The 17,789-nt window shown below is 56.6% G+C and overlaps 9 protein-coding genes across 9 annotated transcripts; 6 read left to right on the top strand and 3 right to left on the bottom strand.

The window, feature by feature from the left end:
• Positions 1–442: 442 nt before the first annotated feature.
• On the top strand, positions 443–1,212 carry SCHCODRAFT_01163577 (uncharacterized protein; the record flags this gene model as incomplete). Its single annotated transcript, XM_050341141.1, has 2 exons — positions 443–967; positions 1,033–1,212. The coding sequence occupies exons 1-2, from the start codon at positions 710–712 to the stop codon at positions 1,210–1,212; spliced, it is 438 nt and encodes a 145-aa protein (XP_050197569.1). The 5' UTR covers positions 443–709.
• A 440-nt stretch (positions 1,213–1,652) lies between these two features.
• SCHCODRAFT_02555105 (uncharacterized protein) lies at positions 1,653–4,018 on the top strand. Its single transcript, XM_003026860.2, has 6 exons — positions 1,653–1,991; positions 2,050–2,369; positions 2,422–2,498; positions 2,546–2,613; positions 2,664–3,660; positions 3,768–4,018. The coding sequence occupies exons 1-6, from the start codon at positions 1,706–1,708 to the stop codon at positions 3,883–3,885; spliced, it is 1,866 nt and encodes a 621-aa protein (XP_003026906.1). The 5' UTR covers positions 1,653–1,705; the 3' UTR covers positions 3,886–4,018.
• A 408-nt stretch (positions 4,019–4,426) lies between these two features.
• On the bottom strand, positions 4,427–5,696 carry SCHCODRAFT_02641402 (uncharacterized protein). The gene is made up of 4 exons (XM_003026966.2): positions 5,567–5,696; positions 5,214–5,508; positions 5,016–5,166; positions 4,427–4,951 (listed from the first exon to the last, which is right to left on the bottom strand). Exons 1-4 carry the CDS (start codon positions 5,667–5,669, stop codon positions 4,568–4,570), a joined length of 933 nt encoding a protein of 310 aa, XP_003027012.1. The 5' UTR covers positions 5,670–5,696; the 3' UTR covers positions 4,427–4,567.
• Positions 5,697–6,014: 318 nt separating this feature from the next.
• SCHCODRAFT_02752820 (uncharacterized protein) lies at positions 6,015–8,574 on the top strand. The gene is made up of 9 exons (XM_003026861.3): positions 6,015–6,609; positions 6,659–6,814; positions 6,948–7,026; positions 7,074–7,108; positions 7,254–7,345; positions 7,521–7,540; positions 7,608–7,675; positions 7,798–7,838; positions 7,922–8,574. Exons 1-9 carry the CDS (start codon positions 6,403–6,405, stop codon positions 8,433–8,435), a joined length of 1,212 nt encoding a protein of 403 aa, XP_003026907.2. The 5' UTR covers positions 6,015–6,402; the 3' UTR covers positions 8,436–8,574.
• A 750-nt stretch (positions 8,575–9,324) lies between these two features.
• On the top strand, positions 9,325–12,241 carry SCHCODRAFT_02693099 (uncharacterized protein; the record flags this gene model as incomplete). Its single annotated transcript, XM_003026862.3, has 5 exons — positions 9,325–9,619; positions 9,681–10,000; positions 10,061–10,137; positions 10,187–10,254; positions 10,306–12,241. 5 exons carry the CDS (start codon positions 9,325–9,327, stop codon positions 12,153–12,155), a joined length of 2,610 nt encoding a protein of 869 aa, XP_003026908.1. The 3' UTR covers positions 12,156–12,241.
• Positions 12,242–12,307: 66 nt separating this feature from the next.
• Positions 12,308–13,047, bottom strand: SCHCODRAFT_02094451 (uncharacterized protein). The gene has a single exon (XM_050341770.1). It carries the CDS (start codon positions 12,877–12,879, stop codon positions 12,400–12,402), a length of 480 nt encoding a protein of 159 aa, XP_050197568.1. The 5' UTR covers positions 12,880–13,047; the 3' UTR covers positions 12,308–12,399.
• SCHCODRAFT_02555095 (FMN-linked oxidoreductase) lies at positions 12,967–14,250 on the top strand (the record flags this gene model as incomplete). The annotated part of the gene is made up of 4 exons (XM_050343705.1): positions 12,967–13,239; positions 13,293–13,583; positions 13,633–13,780; positions 13,833–14,250. Coding segments are annotated over 4 exons (1,128 nt in total), but the record flags the coding sequence as incomplete, so codon positions are not given.
• Positions 14,251–15,434: 1,184 nt separating this feature from the next.
• Positions 15,435–16,726, top strand: SCHCODRAFT_02518082 (FMN-linked oxidoreductase; the record flags this gene model as incomplete). Its single annotated transcript, XM_050343389.1, has 4 exons — positions 15,435–15,707; positions 15,758–16,048; positions 16,101–16,248; positions 16,299–16,726. 4 exons carry the CDS (start codon positions 15,435–15,437, stop codon positions 16,724–16,726), a joined length of 1,140 nt encoding a protein of 379 aa, XP_050197566.1.
• A 234-nt stretch (positions 16,727–16,960) lies between these two features.
• SCHCODRAFT_02094478 (uncharacterized protein) lies at positions 16,961–17,538 on the bottom strand. The gene has a single exon (XM_050341771.1). The coding sequence runs from the start codon at positions 17,426–17,428 to the stop codon at positions 17,126–17,128; it is 303 nt and encodes a 100-aa protein (XP_050197565.1). The 5' UTR covers positions 17,429–17,538; the 3' UTR covers positions 16,961–17,125.
• Between the last annotated feature and the right edge of the window lie 251 nt (positions 17,539–17,789).

The following is a 17,789-nucleotide window of genomic DNA, read 5'->3' as shown; positions in this document are numbered from 1 at the left end:
ATCGGCACGCGATCGCGACACGTGGTGTTCAGCCTTTTGGAACCGACGCTCATGTTCGCTGGCGCCTTTCTCGCATTGTCTTCGACCTCTGTAGCTTGAGACGATCGTCATCTCTGTCATACATCTCTCGGATGTTCGAGAATCCGACCTCATAGTACGGACCTTTTCCGCTCCCTCCGAGAAGATATGGCGCTTACGCCGCACAGAAGTATGGACTGCTAACTCGTGTCCTCAGGCATCGCGTGAACTTGTCGTCAAGTACCGCTGTCTCTCACAATAATGTCCCTCGACCCCTCCGGCACTTACTTGGCCGGCGTACATAGTCTAATCATAGACTGGCCTGCGTAGTACTCCAGTCACAGATCCACATCCAGAAGTATCTTTACATCCAGCGCCTCGTGCTCATTACAAGCTCCCTCGCGGACGCCGATATGCTCTTCCGCTCGGGTGCACTACGCCCGCATCGAAAGATCCTTGAGCTATGTCTCTGGCACCTGCTTTCATTGCTGAAGGCGCCAAACCTTCGCATGGTCGAGATCTAAGTACAGCTGATGTGCGGCCGCGCCATAGACTTTGACGCCAGGATTCCCATCCACTTTCGCTCTTTCAGCCTCGTTATTTTGCCGGCGCGAACCTCTTTAGCGCCTATATATTCACGTATCATACACTATCCACTTCAGACGCCACCCAGCCCTCTCCTCTGTTGGCCATGAAGTTCCTCGCCCTCTCCGTTGCAACGATCGCTCTCTCCGCCATCGGAGTCATCGCCGCGCCCGCCGCCGACAACGCGCAGTACTTCACCCTTACCACGGAGACGGATTACGGCTGCGTATACTACGCTTCGGGCACGAACACGGAGACGGCGACGGCACCGGGCGTGACGAGCACGATTCACGATGACAGCACGAAGACGGTGGACGTGACGACATACGTCTATCCGCCGCAGCAAACTCGTAGGGCCGAGAAGGTGCGTTTGTTGTTTTTGGGCTTTGATTGTACGCCTGGGAAGAAAAGGCCCGAAGCTGATTAAAGCCGCAGCGCGAGGAGACAACGATTGGCGTCACCGTGGTCTGCGCGACGACGCAAACCGTAGACCCGGTCGTAACCACTACCGACACGAACGTCGTGACCACCACGACCGCGTACGCGAGCACGACGACGGAGATCGTGGAGACGTACACGCTGTGCATCGAGGGGCACTACTGTTCTTGAGCGCAAGCGCGAGATACTCCGACTATTAGCGGAGGGCGCGAATTGCCCAAGCGTGTTTGTGATCGGGTTGAAGGGTTAACGATGCCGTTTGGTGTGATGTCCCGCGTTGATTAATGTCAGCCTTGTTGGCTTTGTGATATTATGCCTTCTCCCCACCTCCGTTGTCATATACGAAGGTAGGCGAAGCTCCGACCGTCGGGCGTCTATCTCGCTCCGTGCGGTCCTCGACCAAATAGGTGCGGTGCACGTCGAGCTTCCTGTCAAAATGCAAGGCTGACTGAATATCCTAGATCACCACACAAAGGCCATTCGAATGCCACGCCACAATCCCTGTTCGCGCTTTGCGTATGTCGACCGGCGCTTACTTGTCTTTTCCGTTGTCAAAGCGCCTCCAAGCTGGCGCATCGTATAAATATCGCGCAATGGTCGGCCATTCATCCCAGTCCCCGTTTCTCTTCCATTGTAACCCCACTCATTTACTCGAATTTCTCAGATGGCAGGCATGGAAGACCTCGATATGCCGCAGGAACGGTGTACGCACGCGGTCCATGCCACCACGCCCGTGTTCGCAGGCGCACCGGGCTATAAGAAGGATTTCTGCCAGAGTCGCAGAGAAGAAGCTCACAGTAGCCTCGTTCACCGACACGTCTACGGAAAACCTTACCGAGAGGAGCTCTCCGGCGCTTATCTGATCCTTCAGCACCTTACGAGGTTTGGCACTCATCTCGGAAGCGGTGTCTCAACGCAGTTATGTCTGCTCTTCAAGGACGAACATGACGGTGCGTGGGCCAGTTTCGGGGTCTGCATTAGAGACTGATATAACCTCGTCCAATTCAGCTCAGCGAGCGTCTGCCGTGTGGTACACCGCGGATATCCTCAGCGAGTTGACAGAAGCCGAAATGGATGGGTGTGTTGCCATCGCCGCAGTGTGCCCACACCCTATGCGGGGGAAGCTGCGGCCCAGCGAGGACGACGTGAAGGCGCGGCTCGAGCCTTACTATGATCGCGTCATTGCCTCGAAGCACAACCCCAAGCTCTTTTACGCGACATTCTCGACTCTCGAAGCCGCTGTCGCGGCCCTGCATCGCAACGACCTGACCAAGACCGACGCTGGACTCGTCGTTGAAGTCTACGACTGCGCCACTGTCTGGGTTACGGTGAGTGATTCGTGGTACACGATCTATCGCTCGCTAAGCATACCTATGGCAGCTCGAATCGTCCGAGAGGAAACACGAAGTGGAGACCGCGATGTTTGACAAGCTGGATGAATGTGGAGTGATACTGAAGTGCGCTTGCCGGTGTCTGTGACGTAGCCGCCTCTAACCCTTCGCAGTATCGATGCCAAGTTCAAGGCGATGAGCTCTCGGACCGTGGAATTCACATTTCCAAAGCCTCAGTTGGGTATGTCGTAGTATCCGCCTCATCTTATACTGCGCTCAATTCTTCTCCAGGGCGCGCATTCGCTCTCAACACGCTCTATAGATCTCCAGCAGTCATTCCGGCCTTTCGATTCATCAGACCTCAACCTGTCAAGAAGAGTTCGTCTGACCAGCGAGCTGACGCACCTCCGCTCTATAGCGCAACGCGGACGCCACTTGTTCTCCGAGAGATCAAGGAGAAACCACGCATGGCCTATGGTGATCCTACCTCACGCGAGAAATCAGACAAATCTGCTATCGCTCCTTCGCGCGACAGTGAAGGAGCTCCCGTCGACTTGTATCAGACGTCTATTCACGTCGAGGAAAAGCCCGGGATCCCTCGCGGGACCGTCCCGGATGCCCCACCTACGTATAGCATCGCGCCCGCGCGTAGGCGCTCACGTCCTTTGGGGCCGACACCGTCCGTTCGCCGCCGAGTCACATCTCCGGCGCCGGTTAATCTGGCAATGGAAGCTATCACGCGCTTGACCGAGCTACCCGACATGAGCGACGCGGCTGAGAGCGCCACTCACGAAGTCGCAAGCCTCGATGGGAAGAGGAAGGTCTATGAAGAACGTCCAGCTGTTGTTCAAGACCATGCCGATGGCGAGACATGCCCAGAGGATAACGAGCAGAGGTCAACGGCCACGCTTCACGAAGACAAGAGCGATCCGACGACCTTCGCAGCGGAGCTCCACGCATCGGAGGGTGGCCGTGGCTTTGCGCGCAAGGAGTCCAAGCGGTCCGAAGACGCACTTTCTGGGGGCTTGGAACGGAAGCCTGCTATCTCGATGCCCTCGCGTAACGCGGCCGAGGAGAGGTACGGCAGCTTGCGCAGGAAAGGCAAGGCGTCTTCCGCGGCAACCTGCTCGAGCCCCAAACCCGAAGAGCCCGTTGTACCGGCCTCTGCGCGCAGCGAAGCAGGGACAGCTACTCAGCATGCCTCTTCGCGCGACAAAGGACGAAAGTCTTCCGACTTCGCTCCTTCACACCGTGCGGAGAAGATGAATCCTCGCGACGCCGCAGATCGGTATGTCCAATCTATCTCCTCCTACGACCTGGACGTCAAGTCTGCTGGCTCTTCCTCAACGCGCAAGAGAGTCGAGAAACACGACAAGCCACGAGATGCACGACCAGCCGCGGAAGTCAGACTTGCGGATGCCACAAGCAACTCTTCGCGCACGTGTTCACGACCATCGACCCCGACCCTGACCGGTCATGGAAAGAGTGGCGAGAAGGCGTCTCCTCAATCTAAGCACAGCCAAGCACACCACGAGCGGCGCGCTAGGCCTCGCGCCACTTCTGACTCAAGGCATAGCTCGAGCGCGCGCCGAAATGACCCTGCTCCTCCCGCGAGTGCGGTCCATCCATTCCTAGACGACATCCAGAAGACACAAGGCGATCTCGAGCGCAGCTCTCGCAAGATAGACTCCCTGCGGCTGAAGAGGAAGTCCTACGAGCAGCGACTAGCCGTCATCAAAGGCGAGGCGAAAGGTTCTCTTCGCTCGGGGGACACGGAGAAAGCTTTGTCTGCGAAGCTCACGGAGAACAAAGGGGAACTGAAGCTGGCGGAGGGGAAACTGGAGGTTCTGCGACGTCGCGCAAGCGGGCTGATGTCCGTTGAGGCGAGGGAGGTGTAGATGAGATTGTTTGACGGGGCATAGCTTGTGCAACAATCATACAGAGATTGGCTACGTGGATGCTGGTGTCCGTTACGTGCATTGGCGCTGGCGAGTCGTGTAGCGCACCTGAGCCTCAGAGAGTCAGCTACTGATCCTCAGTTACCAGACATTGCCTTCCGGTAGCGCAGGGAACAAGAACGAGAAAGCTTTATTTCATGAGTAGACAGTAACAGGCGCGATGTGGTAGTACAAGATAGTTTCCAACAAATCTGAGCAGGTAGTACATGGAGAAAAACACTTTGAGATATCCAAGAATCACTGCGACGCTTCGACCGCATTGACAAAGTCAGAAAACGGGGCCGCTGACTTTCTCTCCTCGACTTGTGAGATCCACGCTTCTACCATGGCTGCACACGCTACTTTCGATTCAAGAACGGACCTTTTCTCGTGTGTGCACCTGCCCGCGATCTCCTCCAGCTCCTCCTTCAGCTCTTCTAGATTGAGCAAGAGCGCGACACCATGCTTCGCGATGGTGCGATAAATGGCGGACTCGATGCTCGCCATGGCCTCACAGCTATCTTTGTCGTGATCGAACGACAAGTTGCCGTTCGGGAAGTCCGAGATGACGACCTGGTTCTTCGAGTAGCTGCACGAGCCTGGTCCCTCGATAATGCCTCGCCAAGCATTGACGTACTCAGTCTGATCGCGGCGTGTGTCAGCATGGAATAGAGCCGTGGGATACAAGATAGGGGAGTAGACGCACCCAGGCCGTAAACAGGACCGGCGGGAACTTGTTGCGTACTTCGTTCGGTGTCTTTGCAATCATGAAAGGCGCGAAAAGGTCCAGCAGTTTGGAGTGGCCATTCTTGTGGGCGTACGCAGCAATCTCCAGCGGATACTCTTCCTTATGAGCACTAATCGAGTGATCAGCTATTGTTCGAAGAAGTAATGGTGCACGCACTCCATGTGAAGGTGGCAATGAAACGTAATGTAATCCAGATCGTACTTCGCGCTCATTTCGGCTAAGGCGCATACGCCCTCGATGGGTTCGTCGTCAAGGCTCACCGGGCCGCGACGAATGATATCGTTGAAGAGCAGGTTGGTTGTATAGGTGTCCTCGGGGAGATCGATGATCGTGCCAGGAGGCGCAGCGCGCCACTTCCAGTAAAGTACTCCGCGCAGATTGCTGTAGTGACTTTTGAACAGGCCGCCTTCGCCAGACCTGAAGGTCACAATCTCTGGAGGCACAGGGAGCGCTGAGGGAAGATCAGAGGAGATCGGACAGCATGTTCTACTACATAACGGCCTACGTACTTTCCCCATAATGTTTCTTCACCCACTCGCGTTCGAGGGCTATCTCGCGCTTGCTGCGCTTGTCGTAGTGAGTAAAGACAAACAGTTGGCCTCTGCGGCTCATGATGGCTAGAAAGAAGCGTACTTTTCCGACGGTTCTCACGCAACTGCCTGTGAACCGAATGAAGCGCCGCGGCATTCGCACGATTTTACTTCGAATAGACTATCGGTCCGCGATCAAGGCGTCGCACCCATGAGTCTATCCAATACAGGATTAAGCCTCTCCTTGTGGGATCAGATGAGGAGGCAATATACGGCCTGCAATTTGCCTACATACCGCGGTTTCAAGCAGGACAGGAGTTGCGAATATCCACCGGAAACAGCCGAGGACATTTACCACGTGGTACGGGAGCAAAATTACTTCCGAGTTCGGCAACTTCCGTCGCCACTCGCGTGTTCTCCGCCGCCCATCAGATGCTGCTATGCGCGCCCATGGGGCGTCTCAACATTGGCGCTGTCCCTCTCAATTGCTTCTGCACAGACTCTCACGCCCTTCACTTTGGCCCGCGACATTCAAAGCCCTATATGAACACAGCCCTTCGGACGTGCGCCACATAGCGGGGCGATACTATTCGACGATTGATATGCGGATGGAGACAGATGGTGCTCAGCCTCATTATCCGGTGTCGATCATCAAGGTCCTTATACTCAAGCAGTCGAGCTACGTACGAAGTGCTCCTCCGCATTCTCCAATCACGGTCTGCTGCGGCTTTCGGCGAATAATCTTGGGGGCATATAAGACCTTGGACGAGGCAAGAGCTGGCACCGCATCCTACTTCTAGAGAGTTCCCGACTCGATGGCTGGGAGCAACGGCCTCCCCGCACAAATGAAGCTCGCTGCCTTCGGCGTTCAGACGCTGTTCTATGGCGTCTACCTCACGCTCACCGCTCTCATCGTATACCTCGAATATCGTTTTCCGTCCCCGCACGCCGCAGCATCCAAAGCGCGCTCGGCCATACTCAATTGGTACGCCAATGTGCTCTTCGCTCTGGTGGTGACTGCAGTACGTGCATTGGTCGAGTCTTTGCCTACTTTGACGCATCTCATCATAGCACTGGATCACCTCATTCGTCCGCATATTTGAGGGATTCGTGTCTTGGCGCGGTGGTATGGACGCCACCGTATACTTCTCTGACACGACCGACCGCATCCTCTTTGCGCTCAGTATCTTCAAGTTCGCGACGATGATCATTGCCGACGTGTTCATGGTGAGAACTCCTTTGTCTCTCAAAAGCTACACCCTTTGGCATCGCTCTGAATCCTCGACGCTTCACATCTCCTCGTCATATCATGGTTCTGCTTCTCGTCCTGACGCTATCTTTTGACATACTCTTGCCCTAGATCTGGCGCCTCTACTGTGTCTGGGAGAAGCGGAAATCCGTCCTGATCGTACCCGCGATCACGCTCTCGGGCCTTCTCGGTATACTTTCATACCCTCACGAAGCGCCCGGCTCAACGCTCTTCTAGTAACTTCCATTGGCGGCATGTGTAATGTACAGCTGGTGCGCCGGCAACATGCCGGATTTGATCACCCTATCATGCCAATGCATTTCTCGACCACCTCTGAGGCTCTGCTCGAGCTCGGATCCCTCTCGACATTCTCCGCCTTCTCGCGCCTGCTTTCCCGAACGCTCATCCCTTGACCAGCTGCCACACAACCCACAGTTCTTGCACCTCGTTCCCGACGAGCAGCGCGCTATTCAGGCATGGAAGACCGCCAACACGGCGTGCGCGATATGGTGAGTCGCCGAGGGTGCGCTGTGACATATATATTGATCCACTCCATTCCTACACGTCTTCTACCGCGCTTCGCTTTGACCTTGATCACCATGCTTCCCCGCGTCCTCGACTATATGTCTTTACGTCCTCTACGGGCTTCGACTCGTCCTCAACTGCACTTCTCCGCCTCTTCAGCACGAACGTATACTGCACAGGTGCGTATATACTCATCGGCACTCTCGGTATGTTCGAACGTGGCAGTCAGCTCACCGACCCTCACAGCCATGATTGTGTTCCGCCTCTGGAGCATGCGCAGGCGCTCGCCGCAGGTGTCTGGCGCGTCCCTTTCCGTGAGTTCTACCTTGGATGCGCTTTACCTTTGGCGGTCTTGCCCGAGGATTATGTCCGACGGCTTCGATAACGCCTGCGCGTGCGCTTCGAGTTGGATCTCATGGCTAACTTTTTCATCTAGGGCGTCATCATCGCCTTCGTCGAGGGTGCGGCGTGCTACACGTGAGTCATCGTTCTCATTCTGCGCTTCTTTCATAACCTCGGCCTCGCATTCTTCCATCAAACGCGTGCTTTTGGCTTCGCAGTTTTCCTCGGTCTCATCGATCTCATTCCCCGATGCCCCTTTGCCTCGTTGCTCAGTCGGTCCTTCGGCTAGCGCGCCACCTACCCAGCTTCGCCGTCGTTCTCCTTCAAATCACGTACGCGCTGGGGCACCCCGCCTGGTACCTCTTCGTTGACTGCGCGCCCGAGGCGGCCGCGCTGTCGATGGCGCTGATTTGCGTGCGGCCAGTGCTCGTGAGATTTGGAGCGGGTGCGAAGTGCAGAGGGGGCGCTGCAGCAGACGTGGAGAGAGGTGGGGCAGTACTCTCCTCTCGACGAGCACCAGCCATTTCGAGCGCCGGTCCTACTGCGACGTCGCGGCACCTTGATAGCGGCGCTTTGAAAGCGTACTCGAAGGGCCGCTTGGAAGCCTCGGATGGTCCAGTTGAGCGCGCGACGAAGGCAGAGAGCACATCCGGAGGCTCGGACATGACAATAGAGCTGGAGAAGGCCATGGCCGGGGATGGGGTGACGTCTGGAGGGAAGGAAGCAGGTTAAGGACCACGTTCATCGAGCGATGCGATTGGATAACTTGGAGACTGGCAGCCCTACGATATAGACTGAAGTTTAGCCGATAGCTACCGTAAAGCGTCTATATGACGAAGCAGAGATCGCAATACATAATATTAAGTACGCTCGTCCAACATCCATCGCGCCAACCGGCGTCGGGAACAGCCGAAACCACCTGCCACGTGGTGCGGCGACAGAAGCTTACAGCCAAATCCGGTAATTTCTCAGCTCTTGCTTTCTACCATCACCACCTGCACTCCCCCGTGTACTGTGAATTCTAGTCTTGTATCCAGTCACTGCGTCGCGAATACTTACAGAGACGGCTAATGATGGTCTTCCTTGTGCTCACGTTCTTCTATCCGGGACATCGACAACGACAGCATGCACGATTCACGCTCGCCGTCTTATGTTTGAGATGCATCAGTCGAATATACCATCCTCCCTATTATCGTGAGGTGTCTCCCCCTCTGCCTCACTTCGACTCTTCGATGCGTTTGAATCCGCGCTGTTCGACGAGGATGGCCGCATGACGGTCGCATGGTTTGAACGTGTCGGAAGAGAAAACGATCCTCTACTGGGTGAGCTTCTGACCTTCTACCATGGCTCGCAGTCATACCAAGGTTGAGTGCCTACTGAGGTCTTTGATAAAAGCTCAGCGCTGATTGGAGGGCGCAGGTCACAGCGCGCTGACCATACAAGAACTACGCCGCAAACGCTGCTTGTGTTTTGTGTATGACAACATACTCTTGCATGCATGCCAGACCGCCGGCAAAGCGCCCTCCTTGCTCGACGGGGACCTTAAATACAGCTGGCAGTTTGTTGACTGCGATCGTCTACATCCTCATTTTCTGCTTCTACTTCCACGCTCTTTTTCTCAATGGATCGGTTCTCGGATGTGGAGGAGCTGGATATGCCGATGGAGCGGCCTGCGCATACGGTCCACGACACACCTGCCCCGATCTTTGCTGGCGCCCCTGGCTGGAAGAAGGACTTCTGCAACAACCGTAGAGAAGAAGCCCACTCCAGCCTCATCCACCGCCACCTCTATGGGAGACCCTATCGAGAGCTCTCTGGCGCATATATGGTCCTCCGTCATCTCACACGGTTTGGTAGCCACCTTGGCAGTGGCGTATCGACGCAGTTCTGTCTTCACTTCAAGGACGAGTATGATGGTGCGTGGGCCATTCTTTTGGTCAATGCGACGCACTGACAAGGCTTTTGTTTGCTGTGCAGCGCATCGGACGTCGGCCGTGTGGTATACGGCGGATACTCTCAGCGAACTGAAAGAGTCCGACATAGACGGGTGCGCGGCTATTGCCGTGGTCTGCCCGCACCCCGTACAGGGGAAGCTGAGGCCGACGGAGGACGACGTCAGGGCTCGCCTCAAGCCCTACTACGATCGCATCATCCCCTCAAGTCAGAGCGCCAAGCTCTTCTACGCGACATTCTCGACGACTGACGCTGCCCTTGCGGCTCTTCATCGCAAGGACCTCGACCGTACCGGCGCTGGCTTCGTCGTCGAAGTATACGACTGCTCGATCGTTCGAGTCACGGTGAGTGCATCCTACGAACAGAACGCCACTCAGCCAGTTCACTTACCCCACCCCACGCAGCTCGAATTCCACGAGAAGATGGATCAGATTGCAGCCGTCATGATCAATAAGTTGGCGAGCTATGGGGTGCTATTGCAGTGCGTTTTCCTTTTCTCTCGACGTGTAAATCCTTCTGATTCGTAGCAGTACCGACGTACAAATGCGAGTGATCAGCTCCCGAACGGTCGAGTTCGCATTTCCGACAACCCAGATAGGTACGTCTGACCATTCAATGATGACTAGTGCTTCACTGACCCTCGTTGTAGCGCGCGCCTTTGCTTTGAGCACACTATACAGATCGCCAGCCATCACTCCTTACTTCAAGCCTATCTACTGTTCACCTCGCCAGCAGTGCCCCCGCGATGAGCAAGCCGAGGCGCCACCTCCGTATTCCGCATTCAAGACGCCACTCGCCTCCCGCGAGATCAACATATCGCGCACGAATTGCGACGAGCTTAAGCCCTCGCGCTACATCAAAGAGAAGACCTCTGATCTTAGCTCTTCGGACGGTACAGAGAAGCAGTCTATTGAAGAAGCTCCCTCACGCGACCCGCCGAACTACGCAACATATACGCCGCTTGTCTATCGCAAGATCAAGGATATCTCCCCGCGCGGCAAAGGGAACAAGTCGATTACTCCTGCTGCCAGTGATTCTGCCGACGTCTACAAGAACTCCGCTGGCTTATTGTCTTCGCGCGACAAGGCGGAGAAGCCCCAGGATGTCAGCTCAGCGGCGACACCTGCGCGCAGCACCGCTGCGATCCGCAGGCGCTCACGACCTCCGGAACCGTCACCCTTCGCTGTTCACAAGGCTCCACCTCCGCTTCCCGCGGATCTCGCAAGTGAAGCCGCTAAGCGCATGGTTCAAATACGCGAGTTGCACGACGTGATCCAGCGCGCCACCCAAGAAGTCGCTACCCTCGATCGGCAGAGGGAGTTCTACAAGCGACGACTTGAGGCTGTACGCGGCGAAGCTGACGGCGAGGTACACCCAGGAGACAGCGAGCTCGTGCTGAAGATGGAGCTCCAGGAGAACGAGATGGACATGATGAACTCTGCCGCGGAGCTGGAGACTTCGAAAGCCAGTCTGCGCATCTTGTGCGAGGGGTTCGAACAATTCAAGGACAAGCATAGGCAAGTCTTCAAGGCCGACGTCGATCCGCTCCGCGTAGCAAAGAAGCCTGCGATCTCCTCGGCGCGCAACGCGACTCCCCAGAACCGCAAGGCCGTGGTCCAGTCTTCTCAGCAACTCTCCTCGCTTGACAGAGTACAAGGCGCACGGGCCTCCTCCACGCGCGACGAGGCGGGGAAGCGTTCTGCTCCGATCGTGTCCTCTCACGACGTGGCAGGGAAGCCTGCTCAGCATGTCTTTTCACGCGGGAGCGATCAAGCAAAGCCGTCCTCGGGCTCGGTCCGTTCGCGTGGCAAGAAATCCTCTTATCCAGCCCTGGCGACGACGAACCCATTCGCTAATAGAGCTTATTCTCACGACCGAGCACAGAAATCCGCTCCGTCTACCTCTTCACGCCACGCGGGCAAGTCTGCTACTTCAGACTCAGCCTCTCGTGCCACCTTGACGGGCAATGGAGCTATGCCGAACGCCAAATCGAGCGCTGCGATAGCGAGTGAGAACCCGCTGAATCAAGCCAGGAGCGATCCGGCATTAACACGCAGACGCCGAGCGCCATCGACACCAGCGCCTTCGACACACGGTCCGACCCGCCAGACAATCGCAGACCATCCCCCGCGTAGACTAGCACATCAAGAACGCCGAGCTCGCACGCCCGGTCCATCCGAGCATGCGGCGAGCGCGCGCGCCACCGATGCGTCTAGTTCACTCGAGTCCGACATTGAGAATACGGAGGACGACATACAACGCAAACTCAACAAGATTGAGACTCTCAAGTGCAAGAAGCAGGCTTACGAGCGACGACTGGCTATCCTCAGAGGCGAGATTGACGGCGAGGGGCGCGTAGGAGATACGGAGCAATATTTATTCGGCAAGCTCTGGGAGAACGAGGGGGATCGGAAACTGTTGGAAGAAGAGCTCAAGGGGCTGCAACTTCACTCGCGATATCTGTACTTCACTCGTTGCGAGCGAGAAAGGCGCAGATGAGACTTGGTATATTCCACGGGAAATCTCTTGATTAAGCATTAAATTTGAATGACATGCCCTATGATTACAAGGAAGGCGTTAGCGACAGTAATAAACGCTCGAAACAGACTTTGCTTACGCAGAATCTCTCAATCTCAACGGGAGGCGCACGAAGCAGATAGGAATTGCGCAGGACGTGTAGGAGTTCTGCAGGATGCATTGGGCTTGGACCCACTCGGAGAGCCTAGTATCACTGGATAAACGCTCATCGCGACTCGGAGGATGGATGCGACGATCTGCTAGGGTGGATGAACTGAAAGAGAGACTGATAGGGCGGGAGAGGAAGCGACAGGGTATAGTAAGAAGTTGGTATGAGAATCACTGCGGTAGCTACCCGCAATGCAGACAGGGTATGATTCGAGCGGCAAAATGCCCGTCCATGGAATCCCACGGTTGAGATCGGACGCGGGAAAGGCGCCTGGTGGGTAGAGCAACGCGCTCGACGTGGCTCCGGGGAATGCATGCAACGATGCCCGAGGCTTCCTCCGCAAAGTACATAGGTGAGAAATGATCCATTCCACGGCGCCCCATGTGAAGCCGGACCTGGAACATGGGTTGCGGACGGTAGCTGGTCTGTTCTTGGGCGCATCGCGCGGAAGCCAGACGGCCCTCGAGGCCTGCGTATACCCCTGCTCCCATCACCTTCTAGCAACCGTGATGAAGGACCGATCCTGTCATCACGCATGGGGTCATCTCAAGCAGGGTACTTAAAGGAAGCTGGCCGGTCGAGAGAGACTCACCCAACGCCTCATCGTCCCGCCCTGCATTGACCATGGCTGCCTCGACAATCCCTCGTCTCTTCCAGCCAGTGAAGGTCGGCGAGCTGACGCTTGCTCATCGTATCGCGCTTGCGCCGCTCACGCGGTTCCGCCATACCAAGACGGACCACATCGCACTTCCGATCGTGAAGGAGTACTACGCGCAGCGGGCGAGCACGCCTGGCACGCTCCTCATCTCTGAGGCGACCCTCAACTCGCCGCAAGCAGGCGGGTACATTCACGCACCGGGAATCTGGAGCGACGAGCAAATTAGCAAGTGGAAGGAGGTGCGTGCGGAGAAGTTCTTCGCACCTTGATCATACTCACGAGTTGTTGGCAGGTCACGGACGCCGTCCACGCTAAGGGCTCCTTCATCTTCCTCCAACTATGGGCGCTCGGCCGCACGGCGGTGACGAGCGAGCTGAAGGAGGATGACCCGTCTTACGAGTACATTGCACCATCCGCGGTCCAGCTTACCGGCCACGACGATATTCCGCGCCCACTCTGTGTACCCGAGATCAAGCAGTATGTGCAGTGGTATGCGATCGCGGCGCGCAACGCAGTAGAGCGCGCAGGCTTCGACGGCGTCGAGATCCACGGTGCAAATGGCTATCTCGTCGATCAGTTTCTGGTGCGTGCGGCAAGTGTTGAGAAGCAATTGAAGCTCACCTTTCCTGCAGCAAGACGTGTCAAACAAGCGGACGGACGAATACGGCGGCTCGATCGAGAATCGCTCGCGCTTCGGTCTTGAGGTCACGGCCGCGGTTGTGCAAGCTGTCGGTGCGTCCAAGGTCGGCATCCGGCTCAGCCCGTGGTCCAGGTTCCAAGGTGCGTATACCTGCCTATTCGCTCCAACTCCACCACCCTGACCTGCGCATAGACATGCGCATGAAGGACCCCGCCCCTCAGTTCACTCACTTCGTCACTGAGCTCAGGGCGCGCCACCCCGACCTCGCCTACCTCCACCTCATTGAACCGCGCGCGGAGGGGTACATGTCGCGTCACGCCGAGGACATCGAGGCGGGCGAGTCGAACGACTTTCTGCGGGCGATCTGGGCGCCAAAGCCGTTCATCTCCGCTGGCGCGTACACGCGAGAGACGGCGATCAAGACGGCGGAGGAGAAGGGCGACATTATTGCGGTTGGGCGATACTTCATCTCCAACCCAGACCTGCCGTTGCGCTGGCGGCAGAACCTCCCGCTCACGGAGTACAACCGCGACACGTTCTACCTCAGGGGTGACGCGAGCCCAACGGGATACACCGACTATCCGTTTACGGCGCAGGCAGCGGGGAAGTGGGGACTCTGAAGAGGAGTGTACTGTATAGCTGTGAATTGGTTGGCAGGATAACGCGAATGAAGACACGTACCCTTCAGAGCAAACGCTATGACTAAGACACAGACACGAGCGACTGTCTGAGCGCTGACTGAGAAGAGCGTTAATGCGAGTCAAAGGATCCGACTCGGCAATGGCAGTGAATAGGAAGCAGTACTCACACACAACTCTTATATCCGACCGCGCCAGAAGATAGGAGAAGTCGAACGTGGAACTCGCGGTCGTGGATCAGGCGGCGGTCATGCGCTGGATAGCAACACGAAGGAGGGTATAGCGCGTATTCATTCACCGCAGAGGATATCAATGGGCGCTTCGCTGCGTGAACATCTCACTCTCGAGATCAGTCAAGGATGTGGAGATGCTCGTACGAAACGCAACGCAAATCGTCGCGCATAATCTCGGTCCTGAATTGACTGGTCCAATCAGCAACAATGGTAAACAAGCGCATGGAAAGGGTCGGCATATCGTCAAAAGGGAGGCGCCAAGGCGGCGAAGCGTCTCAAGAGTCAAACGTCGAGTGCCATTACTTCACCTCAAGAAATTGAACTCTATGAGCGTCGAATGGGCGAAGGCGGAATGTACAGTCGCGAGCTTGCTCAGCATCAATCAGCAGATTTTGGGGAGTGATAGAAAGCGCTTGATGGGGTTGAGGAAGGAGCGGTAGTGCGGGTCTATAGTAGTCGGAGGCCAAGAGGCCAGTACGAGTTGCATGGTCGCTAAGCAGAGGTCGATTCCGATAGATGTCCTGTTCTACGAATCGCACGGCATCGGATGGGGGGTTGGCGTCCGGGAAGGTCGAGTGAGGCGTCCTGGGACATCTGCCATGCCAACGAAGACTTCCTCCAAAGGCGGTTTCCAAGCCGCCTACCGCGGACGGAATGGGGGGGAACAAAGGGATGGATAAGAATGGCGCGCCACGCGAGACGGATCTGAGACATCGAGGACGGGCCGGCATTAGCCGGTCAATGTTATTCCGCGCGGAGGCAAGTTGGTGAGACTGGCGCTTGCTTCCTCAGCCTTCGACGACGGTGATGATAAAGCTAGCTCGTCATCATCGCGCGGAGCGCGATAGTATAAAGGCGGGACGATGGGAGCAGACGTACCACAGCTATCTCTCTTCCTCCCCCCACCTTGCCCTACAGACACCATGTCATCCGCGGCGATCCCCAAGCTCTTCCAGCCCGTCAAGGTTGGCGATCTGACGCTCGCCCACCACGTCGTCCTCGCTCCCTTGACGCGCTTTCGCCATACGAAGTTCGGGCACGCCGCCCTGCCCAACGTGAAGGAGTACTACGCACAGCGCGGGAGCACCCCTGGGACGCTCCTCATCAGCGAGGCGACCTTCATCTCCCCGCAGGCTGGCGGGTACGCGCATGCGCCAGGTATCTGGAGCGATGAGCAGATCAGCAAGTGGAAAGAGGTGCGTGCACCGCGATCTGGCGCTGAGCGATTGAACTTACTTGTCGACAGGTCACGGACTCTGTACACGCCAAGGGATCCTTCATCTACCTCCAACTGTGGGCACTCGGACGCGCCGCGGCGGCGAGCGAGTTGAAGGAGGAGGATCCGTCCTTTGACTATGTCGCCCCCTCCGCGATCAAGCTCAGCGACCACGAGGAGACCCCGCGCGCCCTCACGATCCCCGAGATCAAGCAGTATGCGGAGTGGTACGCGACTGCTGCGAGGAACGCTGTTGAGCGCGCTGGCTTTGATGGCGTCGAGATCCACGGCGCGAACGGCTACCTCGTTGATCAGTTCTTGGTGCGCGCGGGAGTACATACGAAGAGCGATCGGAGACTGACCTGTTCTACAGCAAGACGTGTCGAACACGCGCACGGACGAGTACGGCGGGTCGATCGAGAACCGCTCGCGCTTCGGCCTCGAGGTCATCGATGCCGTCGTCAAGGCTGTCGGCGCGTCCAAAGTTGGCATCCGCCTCAGTCCCTGGGGCAAGTTCCAAGGTGCGTATCTGTCCTCCTCCCTCCTCCCTACTCCCTAACATCCATCCCAGACATGCGCATGAAGGACCCCATCCCCCAATTCACTCACTTTGCCAACGAGATCAAGAAGCGCCACCCCGACTTTGCCTACCTCCACCTCGTCGAGCCGCGCGTGCAGGGGAATATGACGCGTGCGGATGAGGACATTGAGGCGCACGAGTCGAATGATTTCCTCCGCGAGTTGTGGGCTCCGAAGCCGTTCATCTCCGCGGGCGCGTACACGAGGGACGTGGCGATCAAGACGGCGGAGGAGAAGGGGGACATCATCGCGGTTGGACGGTACTTCATCTCGAACCCGGACTTGCCGCTGCGCTGGCGGCACAACATCCCGTTGACGGAGTACAACCGCGACACGTTCTACTTGCAGGGCGACGCGAGCCCGACCGGATACACGGACTATCCGTTTGCGGAGAAGACGGAGGAGCAGTCGAAGATATAATATGGGCGGATGGCGCTTGTCTGTGAACATACAGGATCTAGATGCGCACGCTTCAGCTAGTAGAGACAGACCTGTGTATTGTAATTGAGTTTATGGACTTCGAAGTGTAGAGCTCCTCCACGCAGGCAAATGTTCGCCCCTTGGGACAAGAGTCTGTCTGCGCCATAAGTAAGTGAACGTGCTGGAGGTGTGGTGTGCCGCGATGGCGAGCAGAAAGCCAATATGAATCTGAGTTAGTGCGTCGTCTACAAGGTGTCTTAGATCGAAGCCCATACCCAAGGGACCGCTTGACGAGTGAGGATATCGAACCCGCTGGTTCTACTGTGGAGCATCGCAGAACGGCGCACTGACTGCGTGCGGCGGTGAGGTCCAGGGCGGTCAAGGGACCTCTGAAATCAATCAGGAATGCTTACCTCGAGGCGGATTGCAGTACGTTATCTCGTCGACTCGGGCGTTGGGAATTGTGTTGACATTTGGGACTGATGTCGGATCTGGTGCTGTGGCGTACGGCAGTGCGACGATGGTGAGTAATAAGGCTATAGAGGCCGAAGACAGGAGAAGTAGGTGGGCAGAACAACGAAGACAGTCCAGCGGTTTCTCGAGGCAGCGAGCTGGAGATGTTCGGGTCGCGGCGCTGATCGACGATTGTATAATCTTGAGCGAAGACAAGGAAGTATTCACTATCGGGTCATATCTTTCCATAGATCTGGAAAGAAGGGGGATGTCGATTTAAAGGCCAGGGATCTTGGATGCACGGCGGTGTGAATATCGAGAGGCCGCGCCGAGCTTAAAAAGAATCGGAGCTTGAGCCTTCGATTGCTAGTAGGTCAACTACAATAGTATCAAAGGGCAAGTTACTCACTTCAGGTCCCCGAATGCAAGATCCTCACGGCAGCGATAATGGCGGTTCGTCGTCAACAAGCGGTCAACCAATTAGGCGCCCGGCACTTAATCCGGCAGTTGCCGATTTGCTTTTGCTTCCGCGGTCGGGCTTGCCTCTCATCCATAGACATGACCCTCTACGCGCTCAAAAGGATTGCAGAGCTGTGTGAATGTAAAGCTC

The sequence above is a fragment of the Schizophyllum commune genome, assembly GCF_000143185.2.
Source record: "Schizophyllum commune H4-8 unplaced genomic scaffold SCHCOscaffold_13, whole genome shotgun sequence".
NCBI lineage: Eukaryota > Fungi > Basidiomycota > Agaricomycetes > Agaricales > Schizophyllaceae > Schizophyllum > Schizophyllum commune.
Note: the sequence above shows the minus strand (reverse complement) of the source record. Positions and strands in the feature narration are given on the sequence as shown.